This window comes from Notolepis coatsorum (genome assembly GCF_963971535.1).
Source record: "Notolepis coatsorum genome assembly, chromosome: 8".
In the NCBI taxonomy this organism is placed as follows: domain Eukaryota; kingdom Metazoa; phylum Chordata; class Actinopteri; order Aulopiformes; family Paralepididae; genus Notolepis; species Notolepis coatsorum.
In genome coordinates this window covers 117,169,942-117,192,389 of record NC_140172.1, presented here as the reverse complement: position 1 = coordinate 117,192,389, position 22,448 = coordinate 117,169,942, and the positions used below count along the sequence as shown (strand labels likewise).

Below are 22,448 nucleotides of genomic sequence, written 5' to 3'. Positions count from 1 at the left end.
CACGTCCATGTTAAATAAACGCTCTTCCTCTTCTGTCTCCCTCCCATCCACGTCCATGTTAAATGAACGCTCTTCCTCTTCCTCTTCTGTCTCCCTCCCATCCACGTCCATGTTAAATAAACGCTCTTCCTCTTCCTCCCATCCACGTCCATGTTAAATAAACGCTCTTCCTGTTCCTCTCCCATCCACGTCCATATTAAATAAACACACTTCCTCTTCCTCCCATCCATATCCATATTAAATAAACACACTTCCTCTTCCTCTTATGTCTCCCTCCCATCCATGTCCATGTTAAATGAACGCTCTTCCTCTTTCTCTTCTGTCTCCCTCCCATCCACGTCCATGTTAAATAAACGGTCTTCCTCCCATCCACGTCCATGTTAAATAAACGCTCTTCCTCTTCTGTCTCCCTCCCATCCACGTCCATGTTAAATAAACGCTCTTCCTCCCATCCACGTCCATGTTAAATAAACGCTCTTCCTCCCATCCACGTCCATATTAAATAAACGCTACCCCTCTTCATTCCAGGGCTTTGCCTACACCTTCATCACAGAGGACCAGGTTCGTTATTCTGGAGACATCATAAAGGCTCTGGAGCTGTCTAGCTCTCCTATTCCTCCTGAACTGGAGAAGATCTGGACCTCCTTCAGGGACCAGCAGAAGGCGGTAAGAGTGCAGGAGGGTTCTCAGGGGAGAGAGAGAGAGAGAGAGAGAGAGAGAGAGAGAGACTGGTGTGTGTATTACAGGGAGTTAGGGCTGCACGATTCTTGCTAAAATGCTAATCACGATTTTTCTCTCTAAGAATTGAGATCACGATTCTCTCACACGATTCTTATTTTTTGTCATCATTTTTAAAAGTTAAGTAAAAAGTAATTGATTTTTTTTCTTTTTTGTCATAATTTAGAAATGAGATCGCATAGGTTTATGAATCGAGATCGCGATTATTTTTTTTATTAATCGTGCAGCCCTACAGGGATGTAAGTGTGTGCGTCTGTCTGTCTTTAATTAATTGCTTAATTCACATATCTCAACAACCATTCATCCGACCCGCATGACGCTCGGCGAGTGTCTTGCTGAACACCCAGAGGAGAGCAGTGTCGAATTTGGTGCCATTTGGCCCCATGGTGGCATTATAGTGTGTGACTGTCCTTTGTATATCACCAGAACTCATCCCATTTCTTAATTTCCGATGGGTGTATTGCTGAGGCAAGGGAGTGCAGTGTCGTATTTGGCCAGATGATGGCACTATAACAACAACCCTTAGGTTTGGTGAGTGTATTGAGGACCCAAGGTTTGTCTGAGGGAAGCAACGGTTGTGATTGGGGAATCACAGAAAGAGGATGAGGCTTGAGAGATCGCTCCATTATGCTTTATGTTTTTAAATAAAAATACAGGACATGGCTAATGATAACTGTCCACTTCAGCTCACATATTTTGTCCTGCTCTCAAACCCGGCCCTCTCTTTTTTTGACCCTCCAATCACAACTGTTGGTGATTGGAGGATCAATAAAAGAGGGCTATGTTTGAGATAGGTAAATTATAAACAAATGGGTCCTCATTGTAGCTGTACTTCTTCTGCGTTCAGGCTTAAAGGAACACGCCAACATTTTGGGAAATTAGCTTATCGTCTTCTCCAGAGAGAAAGAAGATAAATACCAGTTTCCCCTCTGTGTGTTCAGTTGAAAGCTATCTGGCTGCATGTTAGCCTAGCTTAGCACAATGAATGGAAGTGGACATGTACCGGTAGCCTTCGGGGGAGGTGTTAGTTGGACAATGCGCAATGCGTAGGCTACCCGTACATGTCCGCTTCCATCTCTCTCTCTCTCTCTCTCTCTCTCTCAGTCTCTCTCTCTCTCTCTCTCTCTCTCTCTCTCTCTCTCTCTCTCACTCACTCACTCACTCACTCACTCACTCACTCACTCACTCACTCACTTACTCACTCACTCACTCACTCACTCACACACACAAAGTCAGTGTCGGCGCCATGCCCCCTCAGATGACGCACTGTGCCCCTCCAAAACGTCATAGGCAATTATTATAAAAAAAATCAATAATTAAACATTTAATTCTTTTTATTATAGTAAAAGTCAGATGTTTTCCTTTATAAATAGGCTATTTGGCCTATTATTAAACGAAATTAAACAAAAGAAAGTCTTAAAAGAAGTGTATGTTTGATCGCACGTAGCCCCTTTCATGACTGATGCACAGAGTGAATCCACAGTCACTTGCTCCTCAATAGGAAACCAACCTAGATTTACCATGAAGGACTGGTTCTGGTCGAACCGTTCGTTATACAAGTATCACAGAGAAATTTCAAAGATACTCACAGTTGCACGAGGGTCTTGGACAGAGATACGGGAGGGTTAGAAAGCTCTGCGTTGCTAATAAACATTTTAAATATCTTTTATAAACTGGTCAAAACGGCATTATTTCCAGCGTTGGGTGCATGATGCGCATGCGCTGGGATCACAGCGCAGGCGCAGCAGGCAGCCAAAAATATGGAAATAATGCCGTTTTGAGCAGTGTTGATCCCAGTTTATAAAAAACAGCAAACAGTCTCGCCCCCCTCTCCAATCTTATTTCGTTGCATGATAAGCTTGCATGTAGTTATTTATTATTATATGCGAGGGGAGGGGGTGGGCGGTGGGGGTCAATCGGAGATCGGGTTTAGAGTCAGAGAGTTGCGTAGTGGTTGTAAGAGGATCCATGGACTGGCTGGCACAGACATAACAAGGCATATGCAGACAGTGAGTAATGTGTTCTCAACCAGGAGCACCGTTAACAGTTACTTTCACTTATTAATGAATGTAAAGCCCAGCTTCTGGCTTATTTCATACTGTTTCATTTGTGTGTGTGTGCGCAAGACGCGAGTTGATTGATTGATTGAAAACTTTATTAACAGATTGCAGAATGGGTACAATACAGTACAGTGTGTTTGTTGTGACGTGAGAGAGAGAAAGAGAGAGAGAGAGACTGTCTTATCTCTTATGCGCACTCATGTTTTGAAATGCATGTTGGTTTGTGGGAAATTCATTTTCTGAAGCCTATATTTTATGCCCCCCCGAAATTACCATATGCCCCCCGTTAAATTCGCTCTGGCGCCGACTCTGCACAAAGTAACAAACATAGTGGACAGACACAACATATAAATATAAAGTGAGAAATTAGGGGTTAAAGGCCAAGTTGAAGAGGTGGGTTTTGAGCAGTTTTTTGAATGAGTCCAGAGTTGGGGCGGTGCGGAGTTCTGCGGGGAGGGAGTGCCAGAGGGTGGGAGCTGCCACACTGAAAGATCTGTCCCCGAAGGTCCGCAGTCTGGTTCGCGAATGGAGAGCTGACCAGTGTCCGTGGATCGCAGGGACCGTGACTGAGTGTAGGGGTGGAGGAGGTCAGTGAGGTACTGAGGTGCCAGAGCGTGAAGGGATTTGTAGGTGAGCAGGAGGGTTTTGTAGGTGATGCAGGATTTGATGGGGAGCCAGTGGAGGTGAATGAGGGTGGGAGTGATGTGCTGCCAGGGTTTGGTGTGGGTTAGAACCCTGGCAGCTGAATTTTGAACATACTGGAGCCTGTCCAGGGTTTTGCTTGGGACCCCGGACAGGACCCCGTTGCAGTAATCCAGGCGGGAGGTGACAAAGGCATGGATGAGGGTCTCAGCTGTGGAGTCGGAAAGTGATGGTCGGAGTCTGGAGATATTTCTGAGATGGAAGAAGGCGGATTTGGTGACGGAACTGACATGGGCTTGGTAGGAGAGGGTGGAGTCCAGGATAACGGCCAGGTTGCGGACCTTTAACACTTTCAGTGCCAGCAGGGGGCGCACGATTTAGTGCTTGAATGCCCACCATCCACTCCAATGTTAGCGTTAATAACGCCTAATCTATGTTTTAAATTATGGCTATGTGTCTAATCTGCCCGTCGCTTATCAATGACTCGTTTTCCAGTCAACATTATCGAAGCGGATTGTTTTTTTATCGGTTCATTTTAGTTTTATAGCATTTTGAAAAGCCCTCGTGTTCAAGGAAAATATAAATATTCCATGATAATCGCCCTTTACTGGAATATTCTAGAACGTTGTAATTTTTCGGCCTATTTATTAATCGTTTTCAAATAAACGCTAGATTATCGATAGTATATGTGTACGTATGCACGCTATATAGGCGATCTGAAAAATCGATTCTCTGATTTCCTCAAAGCCATCGCCCACACACACACACACACACACACACACACACACACACACACACACACACACACACACATAGGGCGAACGCTGAGATCTCAGCGAATACAACTCTGATTATCCCAAGACTTCTAAAATAGATTCCTTACCTCAGATCAGATGTTCTCCAAAAAGATCATTCCAATTCCTGATCACCATTCCAAAAATCGATCGCTTTTATTGATCCAACGCTACATACTGTAAACACATATTCCACGCTGTTCTGATGGTCCACAATGAATCCGATCGGCTCGGGTTACATGCCTGAGAAGTCGAATGTGGATTCCGGAATTTTCTTTTCTCATCCATTTTCATTGAGTCCATTCCAAAAGGGTGCATTACCATCTGGGAGACTATAGGGGGCGGTTTTTTCACATCTGAGCTCCTGATGGGGCTGGTTTACCAACGGGAGACTCGGTTGATGAAATATGAATTCAGATCGATAATAAAAAAATAACACGCTAATTGTCATGGTAGGCATTCAGGCATCGGGCTGATAACACATGTTATCACGTGGTGGGCACTGAAAGTGTTAAGGGAAGGGCAGATGGAGCAGCCGTCTATGTTGAGGGTGAGATCCCCAACCAGTGTTTCCCCTACCATTGCCCCTACCGCCCCACCAATGGGCCCCCCGCCCCCCCTGAAAAAATAATAATAAAAAAAGAATACACATTTTTTAATAACTTTTTTTTTTGCTTTAATCACTAACGTTGGCGAGCTAGCTAAATTATACATAAATCGGTTTTCATATAAATCAATCTTCACTAAGACTTTAAAACGGTGGTGCGGCACGGTCTACGGAGACACAGAAAAAATCTACCAAATCCATTCCGAGACAACTCCGAGACTGACTAATGTGTGTGTATGTGCGCGCGTGCCCGTCCCAACTCTGGTCTTTGGAAAGTTTGTATTATTTAACTATTGCACTGCACTGGCAGTTGAACTGCATTGAACTGAACTGAATGGGAAAAAAAGAAACCAACCTAACTGGCACTGAACATTGAACTACACTGGCACTGTTTGCAGATGTAGTTATTAAAGTTCGTTAAAAACATAATTTTGTATTGTTTTTTTGGTTACATCCAAAGGAAAAAATATTAAATCAGAGAAATCCGAAAACGGGAATATTAAAAACCGAGAAAAATCCGAAAACAGGAAAAGATAAAAACGGATTTCATAGGGCCCTAGTTAAGGTGAGTTAATAAATTCACTCTGAAAATCTGCTCTGCTCTGATAAACTGACTCTTTGGTCAGAGTGTCCAGTGTCCACTCAGAATTTCCGAACAACTTGAGTGCGCTCGCTCTGACACTGGTTGTAAATAGGTATGAGTGTTGTATGTGCCTCCCTCAGTGTTTCCCATTAATTACCTAGACTGATACATTGCCAATAGGGATGTATCAGTAGTATTGGCAGTGGTAGTAGTCGTAATAGTAATCCAGTAGATTTTTATATTTTCTAAAAAATAAACCAGTTCAACACAGGTAACCACTTTTGCTTCATTTCTTTGATGGCTCAAATGTATGCTCCAGTCTAGTCGATTTTGTGTTTTGAGCACAAAGTTCATCATAGATCTGGCCTCTTTATTTTGCTCTCAAAGTGCATCAGATTGATGCATTTAACTTTAAAATGTACAAAAAAAAATTTAAATCCGGGGGAGCATGCCCCCGGACCCCCCTAGAGCAGTGCTTTCCAATCCTCTCCTCAGATCACCCCAGCCGTTCCATGTATTTGTTAAATTCCACCACCAGCACACCTGATTCAACCTAACAAGCCCTTTATTAGTTAAATCAGGTGTGCTGGTGGTGGAATTGAACAAATACATGGAACGGCTGGGGTGCCTCGAGGAGAGGTTTGAGAACCACTGCCCTAGAGGGTCCGAGGTCCACCCACCACAGTCTCACAAAATCCTGTGGGAAACACTCTCCTTGTATTGTAAATAGTTCATATGTGTGTTGTCACTACTGTATGTATAATTGTAAATAAGTTCATTTATGTGTTGTAAATAAATATTGCAATCGTTTCATTTCAGCTTAGCCCCTTACGTGACTGCGATCTGCAAGCCAGGGGCTTTTCGTATCCGCAGTCACTCTCAGCTATGCCGCCACCAGGCTCATATTAAGTACCAAGCGCTGAATTCTGAGCTGGGGGTGGGTCAAAAATATATCAGATATGAATTTCAAAGATACCCAGCGTACAATATGGGTTTAACACAGCTTTACGGTGGGGTCTGGAAGCTCGGAGTTGCTAATAAACAGTTAAAATCATTGTTACAAAACGAGTGGTACTTACAGACCGAACGTTGGCAAGATGGCGTCTTCTTCTTCTGCCGCTATTTGGCTGCTTGGTGCGCATGCGCTGTGACACCAACGGCGGAAATGGACGTTCGGTCTGTAAGTACCACTCGTTTTGGGGGGCCTACCACCCCCCCTGAAAAAAATCCTAGGGGAAACACTGCCAACCTTCCGGAGCAGGGCCTTGGGTGCCACAACCATGAGCTCAGTTTTATTGTTGAGTTTGAGAAGATTAGATGACATCCATGTTTTTATTTCATGAAGGCAGTTGACAAGGGAGCATGGGGGGGAGCTGGGTGGATGGTTTGGTGGAGAGGTAGAGTTGTGCGTCGTCTGCGTAGGAGTGGAAGCTGAGGCCATGGCGGGGGATGATCTGACCGAGGGGGAGCATGTAAATGGTGAACAGAATTGGGCCAAGTACAGAGCCTTGGGGGACGCCTTGGTTGACTGGGACCGGGGTGGAACTGGAATCGCCGATGGTGATGAACTGTGTCCGGGTGGTGAGGTAGGATTGAAACCAGGAGAGTGCTGAGCCAGTGATGCAGAGGTTGTCTCTCTCTCTCTCTCTCTCTCTCTCTCTCTCTCTCTCTCTCTCTCTCTCTCTCTCTCTCTCTCTCTCTCTCTCTCTCTCTCTCTCTCTCTCTCTCTCTCTCTCTCTCTCTCTCTCTCTCTCTCTCTCTCTCTCTCTCTCTCTCTCTCTCTTATCAGTAATGCCTAGTTTGCACAGTTTAATCAGAATGTTGTGTTCTCTCTCTACCTCCCTTTCCCCCACCCCACTCCTATAGGAGGGCAAGAGCTTCAAAAGCAGCAGTGGCTTCTCAGGGAAGGGCTTTAAGTTTGATGAGACGGAACACGCCATGGCCAACGAGAGGAAGAAGCTCCAGAAAGCGGCTCTGGGACTGCAGGACTCCGACAACGAGGAAGGGGCCATGGACGTGAGTCACCGCCCACCTCTGTGGAATATTGTCAATTGGGCATTGGTATGGGTGTGACTTTCTTATCGTTCTCCTTTTTGGAAAACCATTTGAATCCAAGTTGACTTCCTGTCAGCTGTTAATATTAGCAAAACGGGAAATAAACTTGGACCCATTTAGAAATGTCTATGAGGAAGCAGCTAGACTCATCCATCACATAATAAATGGTAGATGGCGCTTTTATCCATCACTTTACAATGTATGCCTCTCATTCACTCACACATTCACACACCGATGGCGGAGGCGACCATGCAAGGTGCCAACCTGTTCATCGGGAGCAGTTAGGGGGTTAAGTGTCTTGCTCAAGGACACTTCGACACGTTGTTGGGAGGAGCCAGAATCAAACCGGGAACCTTCAGATTACCAGACACCTGCTGACCTCTGAGCCGCTGTCACCCCATAATGGAAGGAAAACCGGTCTCCAGATTAAATCTGACATGAACTATCCTACATCCTTATTCTGTTGTCGCCATTCGGGATTCTCCCTCCCACAAGCGTTTCACCTTTTTATTACATGAAGCGACACCTCATTGTAAGTTATATTTATATATTATATCTTTTTTACCCAGGTGCACATTAATCAACACTTTCCACATCAATGTAAATGTGCCGGAGTTACAGCTAATGAGCTAGTTGTCATCCCTAGTCCCTACCTAACATGTCTTCATGGTCCCTGGAGGAAACCCACACAGACATGGACATTGTCCATGCAAACCCTGTTCCCGCCATTTTGAACATCGTCACGCGATTAGACAAACAGGGCTGTTGTCTCTCTGTTATTTTACCTCCACAGTGCTGGTCATGGCAGCTGTGACCTCATACTGTGACCTCATACACCCACCCTGTCTCTTCTCCCCCCAGATTGAGGAGCAGATCGAGAGAATGTTCAACTCCAAGAAGAGGGTGAAGGACCTGTCTGCGCCCGGTGGGGGCACGGGGTCGGCGGGGGCCATGGCAGCGGCCGCAGGAGCCGCCGGCGGCCTTGGGGCCCCGTCCGCCGTCAACGTCCAGAAGCTGGAGATGGCCAAGAGGCTGGCGATGCGCATCAACGCCCAGAAGAACCTGGGCTCAGAGGCTCAGGTGAGAGATGAGGGAGTACAGCAGGGGTGGGCTTTTGTTTTCCTTTCTTTTTTGCCCTCATCATTTCCAGAGTTATTATAGGTGTTTAATGGGACTAAGGCTGTGATCAGATTGGACACTTTTTTCCTGCACTCGAAACACTCGTCAGTGTACATGGAGAATCGAAAGTGCTCGAGGGCCCAACGAGCGATACCACTGATTACCATTGTTACCTCGGCTGACGTTACATAAATTACTACCATTAGCATTGCTGTTGGCATATGTTTTCAACATTGATAATTAACGGTATGTTACTCACCAGGGCCCTCATTCATCAACGTGTTCTACGCACAGATCTGTGCTTACCCTGTGCGTACGATCAAGCAAAGAGTGGGATTCATCAATTTCGATTTGAACTTGACTCCGTGCTTACGTCTACGCACAGGTCAGACCATGCGTACCTGGCGCCCAGTGGTAGAATATATTATTACAACAAGGAAATGAGCTTCTGTGCATAATAACACTGGCATGTTCTGTACGAACCGTAGTTCATTATAGTTCATTGTAAAATAGCAACAGTAGTGTAATTATGGTCAAAACCCTATAAATAGCATTTGGAATAATAGATCTTTCTCTCAGAATGAATGCAGCATGGTTTATATAGCGTTATCGGAATATACGGGGTGTAGGCTACTGACTGACTACGCTCCGCGTAGCTTGATTGATTGATTGATTGAAAAGTTTATTAACAGATTGCAGAATGGGTACAGTACAGTACAGCTCAGTACATACAATTGTTAATTGGGGATGCAGACCAGAGAAAGACTTTCGTCTTGTTTACATCAGGGTCCCCCATTTTCAATTCATCATAAATCATAAAGCTCAACTCGTTATTATTTTGCGCAGACCGCAGAAACACGGGAACGTTTTGATTATATTTAAAAGGCTTTACGTTAAACGAAACAAGTGGAATTTCGAAGCTGTAAGCAGAATACAAGTCATATGAATATAGTGTTCTTCCCCCTTTTTACTGTATAAGAAAGAATAGAAAACGCATTGCAATGACACCAGATAGTGGACAGACTATGTATATGATGGGATTCAAGTTCGCGTTTTTGTTGATCATAGGCATGCTGTCAGAGTATGATATCTTAATCAAACATTCTAGAACATTTGTCGTCACAGATCATGTCCTAATAGAACATAGGCTATGGCATGGATCGTGTACCGGTACCACCCATTGTGACAACAGCCTTGTGAGTCCCGCACACAAACATGATGGAATTCAAGTTCATGTATTGAAAGGCAGGCTACATCATACATGCAGTGAGATTCATTGTTCTTGTATATGCTCTCGTATTATTGTTTATATAGGCTACCCAATACTGACATCAAAATAGATTGTAGTATGCCTCTAGAAATCATATGCAGCAGGTAGAAAATTGACGGGAGATCCATCGCGATTTGGAATAAAATTGAGGAGAACTTTAATCCCTGGGTATTAATCAAACAACACGGGAAAAGGCAGTCATATTCCAGCGCGGTATTTATTCGTGTTTGCGCTGCCCAGGCAGCAATGGTTAATAGATATCATATCCGACATCACCGTAAGTGTACACGTCTGTCAGCCTGTCTCATGACACGCTTCCCTCGGCTTAGTCCATTTTTCCACATTTCATGGGTGTATTCCATTACCGTATATGGTTAATCGGGGCGTTTCTGGTATGCAAATACGTGAAAGTGTGCACGAGCCTCGGCGCAGAGCCAAGGTGGGATTCATCATGACATGTGTGCGTAGAGCCTGCGTACGCACGTGTGATGAATCCCGACTTCCCTGTGCGTACACTGGTTCTACATTCCGTGCTTACGTGTGGAAATAGAACATGTTCTACGCACACATTGATGAATGAGGGCCCAGGAATCTGTACAAACGAGGTTTATCGCAAAATGTGCTTCTCCTCCATTATCCCTCCCCTCGGTTGATCTGATTGGCTGATTGGTGTCGGTGCACAAAAACTATGAAAACAATAGAAAGAAGGCGCAGCCGCGTTCACCAAGGTGTCCAATGTTTTCCAAGGTGTCCTATTTTGCACATAATCTCACACTCGTGCAAAAACTTGAATTCAAATTAGAATTCAATGTCCCTGATGACATCACTGGTGGCCATATTCAAATTAATTCACTCTCAATAACTCAAACTAAATGAATGTGTGCAAAACTGTTTTAGAGTTTTTGGATGTGTACGATGCATTTAGGATTCGGAATGCTAAGGGGTTATCGTCTATAAGGAAGGCGCTGTGAATTCATCCGTACTGACCGGCCTCTCTCTTTCACCTTCCCCGGACAGGACATGATGCAGCAGGCCACCAACGCCATCCTGCGGGGCGGCACCATCATGTCTCCCTCGGTGTCGGCCAAGACCATCGCGGAGCAGCTGGCGGAGAAGATCAACGCCAAGCTGAACTACATCCCCGTGGAGAAGCTGGAGAAGGAGAGGCAGGCGGCCAAGCAGGCAGAGACCGTCAAGAGGTACGAGGAGGAGCTGGAGATCAACGACTTCTCTCAGGTCAGTGGACTGTACCATTCATTCAACCTTTTATCTAGGCCCTCAAGAGATTAGCGAGGGTGGAGCCTCATTGTCAATAATGCTAAGATTACAATATGCAGAAGGTAATGAAGATAAATAACGACAAAGAAAAACTGAAAGCAATGATAAATCGGACAGTAAGACACAAATATTGGCATTGGTTAAAACGATTGCATTCAAAATCATTCAGATGCAAAAGCAAATTTTTTAAATGTCCCAGTGTCACCAGAGAGTCGATTATTTAAAGTGGTTTGTGGTTTAATCCACGAGTCCGCAGCACAAAAGCTAAAATACTGGTCTAATTTAGACTTCTCGCCATTACTGGAGATCACCCCTGTCTTTATCTAATTTAGATTGGATTAGATTTTATTCAAATGTATTGTCATTATACAGCACAAGTACAGTACAACGAAAATAAGTGGCATCCAACCAGAGTGCAAATGTAACCGTAAAGTGCAATAGTAATATACAATATACAGGTGATTTTAAACTGGGTACAAAATATACAAATTAGTACTACTGAGTCTAGTGCTAATCAGATGTGTGTACAGAGTTGTACTATATGTACAGTAATACAGGTTGAAGTCATACTGGCCAGCAACATTTAAAATGTTGTGTTCATAGGGTGTGTGTTTTAGCACATCTCAGCCTTACCTTAGGAAACTCCTTTCATGCTGCCATTGAGGCTGACAAGGGGTGGAAAATACTCAGTGAGACTTGAAAGTAGTTTGAAAGTCACTAGGCACAGGTGAAGGCACCCTTGTGAAAACCACTAAGTTGTATATTTTCGCTAACGTTACTGTATTCTCTACAACAACCCATTCAAATCCCCACGTCAAACTATCACTTTCTGTTAACTCCTTGTAGAGTAATACAGTAACGTTAGCCAAAATATATGAAAAGAATGGTATTTACAGTAAATATAGTTTATTTATAATGTGTTATTTTAATTGAAGAGCATTGACTGTTGAACACAGCAGGCTGAAGGACATCTACCAACTGTGGCAGCTGCTGGGTAAAGTGTCAGCCGCTGGGTAAAGTGGCAGCTGCTGGGTAAAGTGGCAGCTGCTGGGTAAGGTGGCAGCTGCTGGGTAAAGTGGCAGCTGCTGGGTAAAGTGACAGCTGCTGGGTAAAGTGGCAGCTGGCACAATTGGGAGTCTTTTATTACGGATAAAATAATAAAAGGTTCTGCACACGATGTGTATGTGAGCCACATTTTTGTTTCTGTGCATCATGCACACAAGCTAGTGAGATCACCTGGTGGGATCTTGAGTGGTGCAACAGAAAACTATTCCATCAAAGCCTGTACCTGGCCAACGGCTAGGAAAACCACCAATATGTCTCCTCAACTTATCAAGGGCGGCTGGGTAGCGCAGTAGACTAAGCACTCTCCTACCACAGCAGAAACTCTGGGATCTAATCCAGCTGTCAGCGGTACCTCCGGCTTGGTCAGTCGTCCCTACTAACACAATTGGCAGTGTTAGCGGGTGGGAAGCCGGTGGGGTATGTGTCCTGGTCGTTGAAAACTGCGACCCCTACTGGTCGGTCCGGGCGCCTGTTCAGCAGGGAGGGGATCTGGGGGAAATAGTGTGAACCTCCGGACGCGTTACGTTGCCTCAGTCAAACTCCTCGCTGTCAGGTGTAAAGAAGCGGCTGGCGACTTCACATGTATCTGGGAGGCATGTGGTAGTTCTACACCCTCCCCTGACAGGGCTGACAGTGGGGCAATGTGCGCAACGACCAGGAAGGGAATTGGCATAACGACTAAATTGGGATGGGTGAAAAAGTATGCCATCTCTCACCCAAGCCTAGTGTACCTGTCTTTCACAGAAGGTAACCGACTAAGGTGCTCCCTAGGTCTTCATGTGCGGTAAAGCATGTCATCTCCTCTGTGTCTCCTCTCACCCCCCCCCCCCCCCCCAGACGGCCAGGTGGAAGGTGACATCCAAGGAAGCCCTTCAGAGGATCGGTGAATACTCTGAGGCTGCCATCACCATCCGAGGAACATACTTCCCTCCAGGGAAGGAGCCGAAAGAGGGAGAACGCAAAATCTACCTGGCGATTGAAAGTACGTATCACTGAGACCTTCCAGGATCTTTTGGGTTCTTTGGTTGGAAAAGCGTGTGTCGTGAGAATAATGGAAATTCTATGGTAGAGCTAAATGTCATAATGACACGAAACTCTACCCTCACTCAATGTAGAACTAGAATGGGCGGGGCATTTGAATTTCCTGATACCTTGATTGTATCTCTAGATGAGCTTCCCACTCTCTCACGCCAGGTAACGGAGTAACCAGAAGTAAGAGCTCAGTCCTCCACTCCTTGTGTGTGTTTGATAGGAGTGGCAACTATTGGCTGGTGTTTTGCCCTTTTTCTGTCCTTTGTAAAGCAGGAAGCTGGATCATGTGCAGTAGTTTATCTCTGGCCTGGTGATATATACAGAGCTGGCTGTGGGTTCATTTTACTCTGCAGTAAAGTAACTTTTCTATAAATACGAGAGACCCAGAGTGGAATTCCTCTTTATTTTATTTTTTATTTTTTTTGTTACACTGTCAACTAGTCATTCTGAAAGAAAGGTATATATTTTTTTAATGCAAAGCACCTCCATAGACCAGCAGTGTTGCTAATTCACCCAGGCAGTCACTCACTCATGTTTAGAGAATATGTCCTGATGACACTGTATGTGTGTCATTGTTATTCAGATAAGCAGCTTTACTCTCACCAACCCTCCCCTCTCCGGTTGCCCCCGCCCCCCTAAATATGTCCTGCTTTCATTGTTTTTCCTGACAAAATCTCTTAATATATTAACGTTGTTTGTTTGACAGGCGCAAATGAGCTGGCAGTCCAGAAAGCAAAAGCTGAGATCACCAGGCTCATCAAAGAGGAGGAGCGCATCAGATTAGTAAGTACCGTCATTATGTCGCTTAGTACAGTTAAAATTTTATTATTTGAAACCTTCAATTGACACATGCGCACTGTATAGTCTATGTGCGTAATGAATGAACAGTAGGCTTATATTATTCGAATGACTTGTTTCATTAGGAAATAGTTAGGGGTGTAACGGTACGTGTTCGTCCCTCGAATTTACGGTACGGCCGTCACGGTGCGGTACGCGCAGCCATATACGGAGAATACGCCCCACAGCGCAAACACACGAGTCCCACATGCAGGCACTCGCGAGGCCCGTTTGAGAACAGCGCGTGGCACACCGAGTCCCCGACTTCAGTTCAGAGCGGCGAAAGTGCACGGAGAAAGGCACATTTACATTGGAACAGCTGCAGGGTCATTACAATTTTTTACAGTTTTCTTGTTCGCCCAATAACGTTAACCAAATTAAACCAATGGAAAGAAACACACATGCGTCGCCGACACACACACACACGCCAACAAACACATCAACATTCTCCCCCGCCGGACTCACAGGCACAGACACAATCAAATAAAAAAAAGAAACATACTTTTCCGGACAGATCATCTGAGCTCCACTGTGTTTAAATCCAGATAATCCTCTGCCATTGTTGTAATATGTCATCTGTTCTCTAGTATTCAGTCTCGTCGTGAAGTTAAATTCTCTCTAGAAGGGAAACTGAAACTTAGCAAGGATTGTTAAAGGGGCAGTAGGCAAGTGGATGCCTGAACACAGAATGACACCAGTATCACTGACTTCCATGGCAAGCCTATAGAAAATTATTCTATTTAATAATAATAATTATCATAATTATCATAAATATAATATATAAATAAAAATATATATTAAAAGAAATATTAATAATTATTATGAATATTTTTTTTCTGTTGTACCGAACTCGTACCGAACCGTGACCCAAATACCGAGGTACGTACCGAACCGTGGCTTCTGTGTACCGTTACACCCCTAGAAATAGTAGATACTGTATGCGCTGCCCTATAGTAGTACGTACAGTACACATCTTAGCGTGACATCTTAAGGCCGCCACAGAGTCGGGCGTGAGCGGACCAGACTCCACAGAGGCGTCACGCACCAGTGTCACACAAAAGGCTGCTTGGTGTGTTGGTTGACATCGACCTGAATTAAATGTAGTAAACTGGCATGAGAAATGTAGGAAATTGGTAAGCGGTGATACGCTTGACTGAAACCTCAAAACGATTGCGGACATGCCGTGCAGAGTTTGGTCCGCTCGCAGTACGCCCGACTCTGTGGTGGCCTTAAGATGTCATGCTAAGATGAGTACTGTACGTACTACTATAGGGCAGCGCATACAGTATCTACTATCTCCCAATGAAACAAGTCATTAGAATAATATAAGCCTACTTAGTTCATTCATTACACATGTAGGCAATAAATACAGTGTGTGTGTGTGTGCGCGCGCTGAACAGGTGGCCAGGAGAGCGCAACAAGACGGTATAAATATGGAATATTAATAGTCTATTCCACTATAGCTATATCCACGCGATTAGCTTTAGTTCTTATTTATTTTCGGACATCACAATGCCTCTTGAGGCATGACTGTAAATGTAAAACAAAATGTTTTATCATACAAATATTGTCATATTTATTATTATTATGATTATTTAATTCCAAGGATGTGTGTAGAGTTGAGATGAACGCAATCACCAGGATTCCTCCCAAATAAAGCCCTTAACTCTTTAATTGCCAACGACGAGTATACTCGTTATAGCCCGCCAATCCAATACTGCCAACAACGAGTATACTCGTTATTGGATCGTTATTTCTTTTATTCGCTATTTCCATTCATAAACATGCAGGCAGCTGTGTGTTATCACTGGGGAGGGGTCTGAGATCGCAAAAGTCCAATACCGCCGCCTGCCGCCTTGTGGCCGCTATTGCACTCCATTTGAAATTATATAGCTTGGTGTCTGGGCCGAGCTGCGGCCAGCGGGCGGGGTCTAACTACTCGGGCAGGGCAAGCGCTTATAATGCAGGCATTGACGAGAGTCGGGCCCCCCGGGTTCATGTTCATTGCTGGATTACGTTGGAAACACGATCGCGATCAGTACTTGGAATGACGATCAGATAATTGGAATATTCTTCTCGGACAGATCCTGGTCAAGGTAAGGGCTAAATGGTATCAATATTGCGTTGATCCAAAAATTCTTTTATGCGATCGGGAGCGTGTGTGTGGTTTGTGTGTGTGGCGTGTTCCGTTGGTAGCGATCAAAGCACGGCGCCCCCCCCCCCCCCCCCCCCCCCCCCCCTTTCATGCATCCATGATGAAACATAATACCGATAATCTAAATTTGATTTGAGAACAGTAGCTAGTCCAGGGAAGAAACGAAAACGCGTTTACTAGAATACACGTTGCCGGCCATTACGAAGCACTTTGGAAATTACACCAGACCGCCCTGAAACCACTCATATTCACAACGGTATAAAATGGAAATGTATGGATGGAAACATTATCTGTTTTTTGCATCTTGACCGGAGGAAACTCAATGACAAGTTTCTCAAGTTTCAAGTTTCTTTAATAGTTGTCATACAGAAGTACAGAATACTTTCATACAAAATGCTTCTTACTGTTACGCTCCAGAGACTGTGCTAGACAAGATAGTATCAAATAACATAGTATAGCATGTAATTTAGAAGAAGAAAATGAGGTCACAGTGTTCGGTATAGACATATGTACAATGTTCTGAGTTACCATATAATATACAATACTATGCAGTGTACTAATGTACAATACTATATAGTGCAAAGCAGAAATGGGATGAGGTACAATTTAGGTACAATTTACAGTAAGGTGTACGAGTTGTAGTGCAATCCTTCATCAATAAATATAAAGTGTGGGGAGTGGGTGCTACAGTGTGTTTGTTTAAAGTGGGTGTGTGCTATAAAGTGTGTGGAGTGGGTGCTACAGTGTGTTTGTTTAAAGTGAGTGTGTGCGTGTGGATGTGTGTGCTATGTGCGTTTGGTGGTTGTTGTTGTGTAGTGTTCATTGTTCGTTTAGCAGCCTGATGGCCTGGGGATAGAAGCTTCTTCTGAGTCTTTCTGTGCTCGCCTCCGGTATCGCTTGCCTGACCGCAGCAGTTCAAAGAGGCAGTTGTTCGGGTGACTGGAGTCTTTAATGATTCTCTTAGCCTTGCCCTTGCAACGCTTGTTGTAAATGTTCTGGAGGGTGGGGAGCCCCCCTCCAATTGTGCGTTCGGCTGAACGTGTCACTCTTTGTAGTCTGCTTCGGTCTTGTGCAGTGCTATTCCCAAACCAGGAGGTGATGTTGCCGGTCAAGATGCTCTCTATTGTACATGAGTAGAAGTTCTTAAGGATCTTCTGACTGACTTGGAACTTCCTTAGGCGCCTGAGGAAGTAGAGGCGTTGTCGTGCCTTCTTCACAACACTGTCAATGTGTGTGGTCCATGTCAAGTCCTCGGATATGTAGGCTCCGAGGTACTTAAAGCTGTTGACTCTCTCAACCGGTGCCCCGTCGATGCTGAGGGGGCTGTAGTCCTTGACCCCCAACCTCCTGAAGTCCACAATCATCTCCTTTGTTTTGCTGACGTTCAGGGAGAGGCTGTTTTCCTGGCACCATCCCGCCAGGACCTTGACCTCTTCCAGGTAGGCCCTCTCATCGTTGGCAGAGATCAGGCCCACCACCACTGTGTCGTCAGCAAATTTGATGATTGTATTGCTACTCCGCTGAGCCACACAGTCGTGTGTGTACAGGGAGTAGAGGAGGGGACTCAGAACACAGCCCTGGGGGGCCCCTATGTTGAGGGTGATGGATGAGGAGGTGCAGTTGCCTGCTCTCACCACCTGGGGTCTGCCAGTCAGGAAGTCCAAGACCCACTGGCAGAGGTCATAGCCCAAGCCCAGGTCCCTGAGCTTGGCTATGAGTATGGAGGGGACTATGGTATTGAATGCCGAGCTGTAGTCGATGAATAGCATTCTCACATAGTTCCCCTGCCTCTTGTCCAGGTGTGATGCTGCTGTGTGCAGCACATGGGCTATGGCGTCCTCCGTGGACCTGTTGGGGCGGTATGCAAATTGCAGGGGGTCCATGTTGATGGGGAGGGAGGAGCAGATGTAGCCCTTTACTAGCTTCTCAAAGCACTTCATGGCTATGGAGGTGAGAGCTACAGGGCGGTAGTCGTTGAGGCAAGCAGGCTTGGATTTTTTGGGTACAGGGATAATAGTGGACTTCTTCAGGCAGGTGGGGATGACAGCCTGTTCTAAGGACAGGTTAAATATGTCAGTGAATACTGGGGCCAGTTGGTCGGCACAGACTTTTAGGACGCGGCCAGGGATGCCGTCCGGACCTGCTGCCTTCCTGATATTCACTTTTTTAAAGGTCCGCCTCACCTCATGCTCTGTTACCCTGAACACTGCGTCTCCATCAGCAGCCGAACCCCCCCCCCCCCCCCCATTGCCGAGGCTTGTGAGCTGGTGTTGTTATTACCAGCATCAAACCTCGCATAGAAGGTATCAAGGCGAGCACAGAAAGACTCTGAAGTAGCTTCTATCCCCAGGCCATCAGGCTGCTAAACGAACAATGAATGAACACTACACAACAACAACCACCAAACGCACATAGCACACACATCCACACGCACACACTCACTTTAAACAAACACACTGTAGCACCCACTCCACACACTTTATAGCACACACCCACTTTAAACAAACACACTGTAGCACCCACTCCCCACACTTTATATTTATGGATGAAGGATTGCACTACAACTCGTACACCTTACTGTAAATTGTACCTAAAATTGTACCTCATCCCATTTCTGCTTTGCACTAGATAGTACTGTACATTAGTACACTGCATAGTATTGTGTATTGTATATTATATGGTAACTCAGAACATTGTACATATGTCTATACCGAACACTGTGACCTCATTTTCTTCTTCTAAATTCATGCTATATTATGTTATTATGTTATTTGATACTATCTTGTCTAGCACAGTCTCTGGAGCGTAACAGTAAGAAGCATTTTGTATGAAAGTATTCTGTACTTCTGTATGACAACTATTAAAGAACTTGAACTTGAACTTGAACTTGAGGTCATTTGCTAAGGAGATGTCACTGTTCATGACAATCGACTATATTATTAGATCCATAGCTATAATATATAATATAGCTTTAGGCCTGCAAACACAGCCACGTATCCCCATGTTAAAAGGCGATGGCATTTCAATGGTAAGGTAGACAGCGACCCCTGGCGCTGAATGAGTTAACTCATTGACCGCCGGGGACTAGCCTCATCCTGTTCTAGCCAGGCCACGCTTTAAAGATAGGAGTGCGTCACCTTGTTTGTAGAGCTATATCTATATTCTATATTATAGCTATGGATACAATACTATGGTCATTTGACAGTAACTATCTTCTGTCCAAGATGCAAAAAATAATAAATTTTTTCATGCATACGTTTGCACGTTATGCCGTGGTGAATATAAGTATCGTTTCGGAATGATCAGGGCTAATTCCTGGGAAACTGAGTTAATAATAATGCAGGACCTCTTTAGGGGGTCTTTATTCGGCATGCAACGAACTGGACATGCAATTGGAGCGGCACACACACACACACACATGCATTGTCTTTTTCTCAGTCGCAGATGCGATTGAGTCTCTGCACTTGACCCATCCCGTCATCCTTCCCCCCATGGGCAGCCGGGAGCAGATAGGGCGTCAACGTGAGCCGCGCCCCGGGGACCAATCCAACTGCTCCTGCCCGTCTTCGTCAAGGACGCCACAGCGTTAGCGATCTGTTGTTGTGCAAGTTTTTCCATTGGGTTTATCTTATCGGGGGGGAAACCCTTGCGAACACGGGGAGAACATGCAAACTCCACACAGAAAGGCCTGGGAGATCACCCACCTGGGTACCTGGCATCATGGAAACCTGGTCCCCAAGCGGGAATCGAACCCTGGACCTTCTTGCTGTGAGGCGACAGTGTTAACCACTACACCACCGTGCCGAGTTATAGGGCTCTACGTGAATTCTACTAAAAGCATTGGCGTTTCATCCCTGGACACGCTACTATTTCCAAATCAACTGTATATAATAGGTATTATGTTTCATCATGAATGCATGAAAGGGGGGGGGGGGGTCGTTTCTGATGCTTTGATTGCCAGTAACGGCATTCGTTATGAACACCACACACACTGATCAGCCGGATCGGTACGAAATCCTTGCAGGATCAAGCTGGAATTGACGTCAGATAGTCCTTACCTGAGGTTGGGTGTATTCCAAAAAGAATATTCCAATTGTTTGATCGCCATCTGGTCCATCTGGTCCACGACATAATACGGCACAACACATGCATCGAGGGGCCCGGGGCGTACTAAAAAACTGTGCCCGGGGCGGTTTAAACGTAACACCCGGTCTGGAACAGGGTTTACTGCACTCTCGATACTGCCACCTGGCAGGATCTGGCCGGTACTGCACCCTCTGCGTCCCAGTATGCCTTTTTAACGGCAACATACAGGTCTGTGACATTGAATAGAATATTAAAAATAGAAAAAAACGAAAGACGGATCAAATAGCGAGTATACTCGTTGTTGGCGGCGAATGAGTTAAGAACACGGCGCATACCAGTCTGTCCGACTCACGACTGCTCTTCAGTGGAGCTAGGACAAAATTGTCTGATCTTTTGTCTTAAGTCCGTTGGTGAATGAGACTCATTGTCTTTTACTAGTATGCACTCTGCTACTAAGGAATCCACCTTGCCTATATTACTACCAACTATGCTAATGTGTCTTTACTACTATGCACTCAAGACTAGCACCCAAGTTCAACATTGTTTGACGAATAATGTTACTTACTGTAGTTGTCAGAGTTGTACCCTTCCTGCTGACTTGTTGTACAGAACTTATGTCACTTTGGATAAAAGCGTCAGCTAAATTACTAAATGTAAATGTATATTATTTAGCAAGAAATGGCCTAAAGTATATCCCCCAACAGTATATCCCCAACCCACCTTTTATTGACCCATTTCCTCTAGTAGTGGTGGCAGCATTTGCATTATGATGCAGGACTACTAGTAATAAATACAACAATCATGTCAATAGGTTTTTCTTTCATGTTGATATTCTGGACACTAGCCAAAATCCCAGGTTAAAAGCCTCGGGCAGGATAAGGTGTTTATATGCAATTTCATATCACGATTACCAATATATGCCTGTATACACGAGTACACCGCATATTGCAATTGTGTCCGTGGGAAACGGAACTCTTTCAGACGACCACAAACCCAACAGGATATTAGTGTGATAAGGTGCTGACATGCCACAGTATCCTTTTTCACAGCGGCCATTTTGGACTTGGGTAAACAAAGCTGTGAAAAGGGCCTATATCAGCGTATCCCAGAGATCATGTTCGGGATACGAGCTCATTCTGGCTATTAATACACGTAATATGGAGTTTACATGCACCAACTCATAGACGGAATACTTGAGTATCCAGACTATTATAAGAATATGTGATGCGACACGACCAAATTCAGATTGTTTCACAGCGTGCATTTGTTGACCGCATGCCAGCAAGACCTCAGAACTTCCTTACTAGGTCAGAGATTTTAATATAGTAAATTTGTGTTCCTTGGATTTATTGTTCCTATCAATCACCTTATTTTCAAAACTGAATTTGAATATATACTTTTTTTTATATAAAATATATAAATATGCAAAATATTTTTTACATTTTAATATCAAGGTTATTTGATCAGACAGATAAGTAAGGCTGCAGTGTGCAATGAGTCATAGGATTGGATTTACATGAATGGGATTACATACTGTATGGATTTACATGGTGTTGTATTAACTTTGGAGCTCTGCTGAGAGCGAGCAGCCTGTGGTCAAAAAGATTCATTCTTCTTTTATTTTCCTTCACTACTTGGAAATATGCTCCTCACTATCATAATTATGGGTAAAACTGCATATTTTGTATAATAAGCAGACCGCGGAAGAAGGCGCCAACAAGCATGTTATGTTGCTAATGATGCAACGGTCTCTGCAGTACCATAGAAAACATGAGGACTGTCTGTTCCACAAATATCAATGACAGATGATGCTCATTTTTGTTTTTCTTCTTCTTTCTTTACAGCAAAATTCCTACCAACCAACCAGCAAAGGCAGATACAAGGTGTTGTAGAGGACGAACTGAGGCTGTCTGCAATCTCCCATCCACAACCTTTTGTTGGATATTTTCAGAATATTTTAATTTCTTTTTTGTTTTTGACCCCCTCAGTTACCTGTAGCATTTTATTTTCCGTGAAGCTTTTTCCTCCTGTTTTGATTTCCTCATTTCAGTTTACTATATGTAATGCAAATGTGTTCCTAATCAACCCCTTCTTTCCAACATCTGCAGTATGCTTTTAAACGTAAGA

The 22,448-nt window shown here is 44.6% G+C and overlaps 1 protein-coding gene across 1 annotated transcript in view; it reads left to right on the top strand.

Moving 5' to 3' along the window:
- LOC311233536 (putative ATP-dependent RNA helicase DDX46) overlaps positions 1-22,213 on the top strand; it is a gene marked incomplete at both ends in the record, with an annotated part of 47,241 nt that extends 25,028 nt beyond the window's left edge. The window contains 7 exons of the mRNA XM_084320502.1: positions 529-666; positions 7,291-7,440; positions 8,341-8,559; positions 10,886-11,104; positions 13,049-13,193; positions 13,950-14,026; positions 22,166-22,213. Coding sequence (XP_084176628.1) covers positions 529-666; positions 7,291-7,440; positions 8,341-8,559; positions 10,886-11,104; positions 13,049-13,193; positions 13,950-14,026; positions 22,166-22,213 — 996 coding nt within the window. The remainder of the gene's footprint in view (positions 1-528; positions 667-7,290; positions 7,441-8,340; positions 8,560-10,885; positions 11,105-13,048; positions 13,194-13,949; positions 14,027-22,165) is intronic.
- Positions 22,214-22,448: the final 235 nt, after the last annotated feature.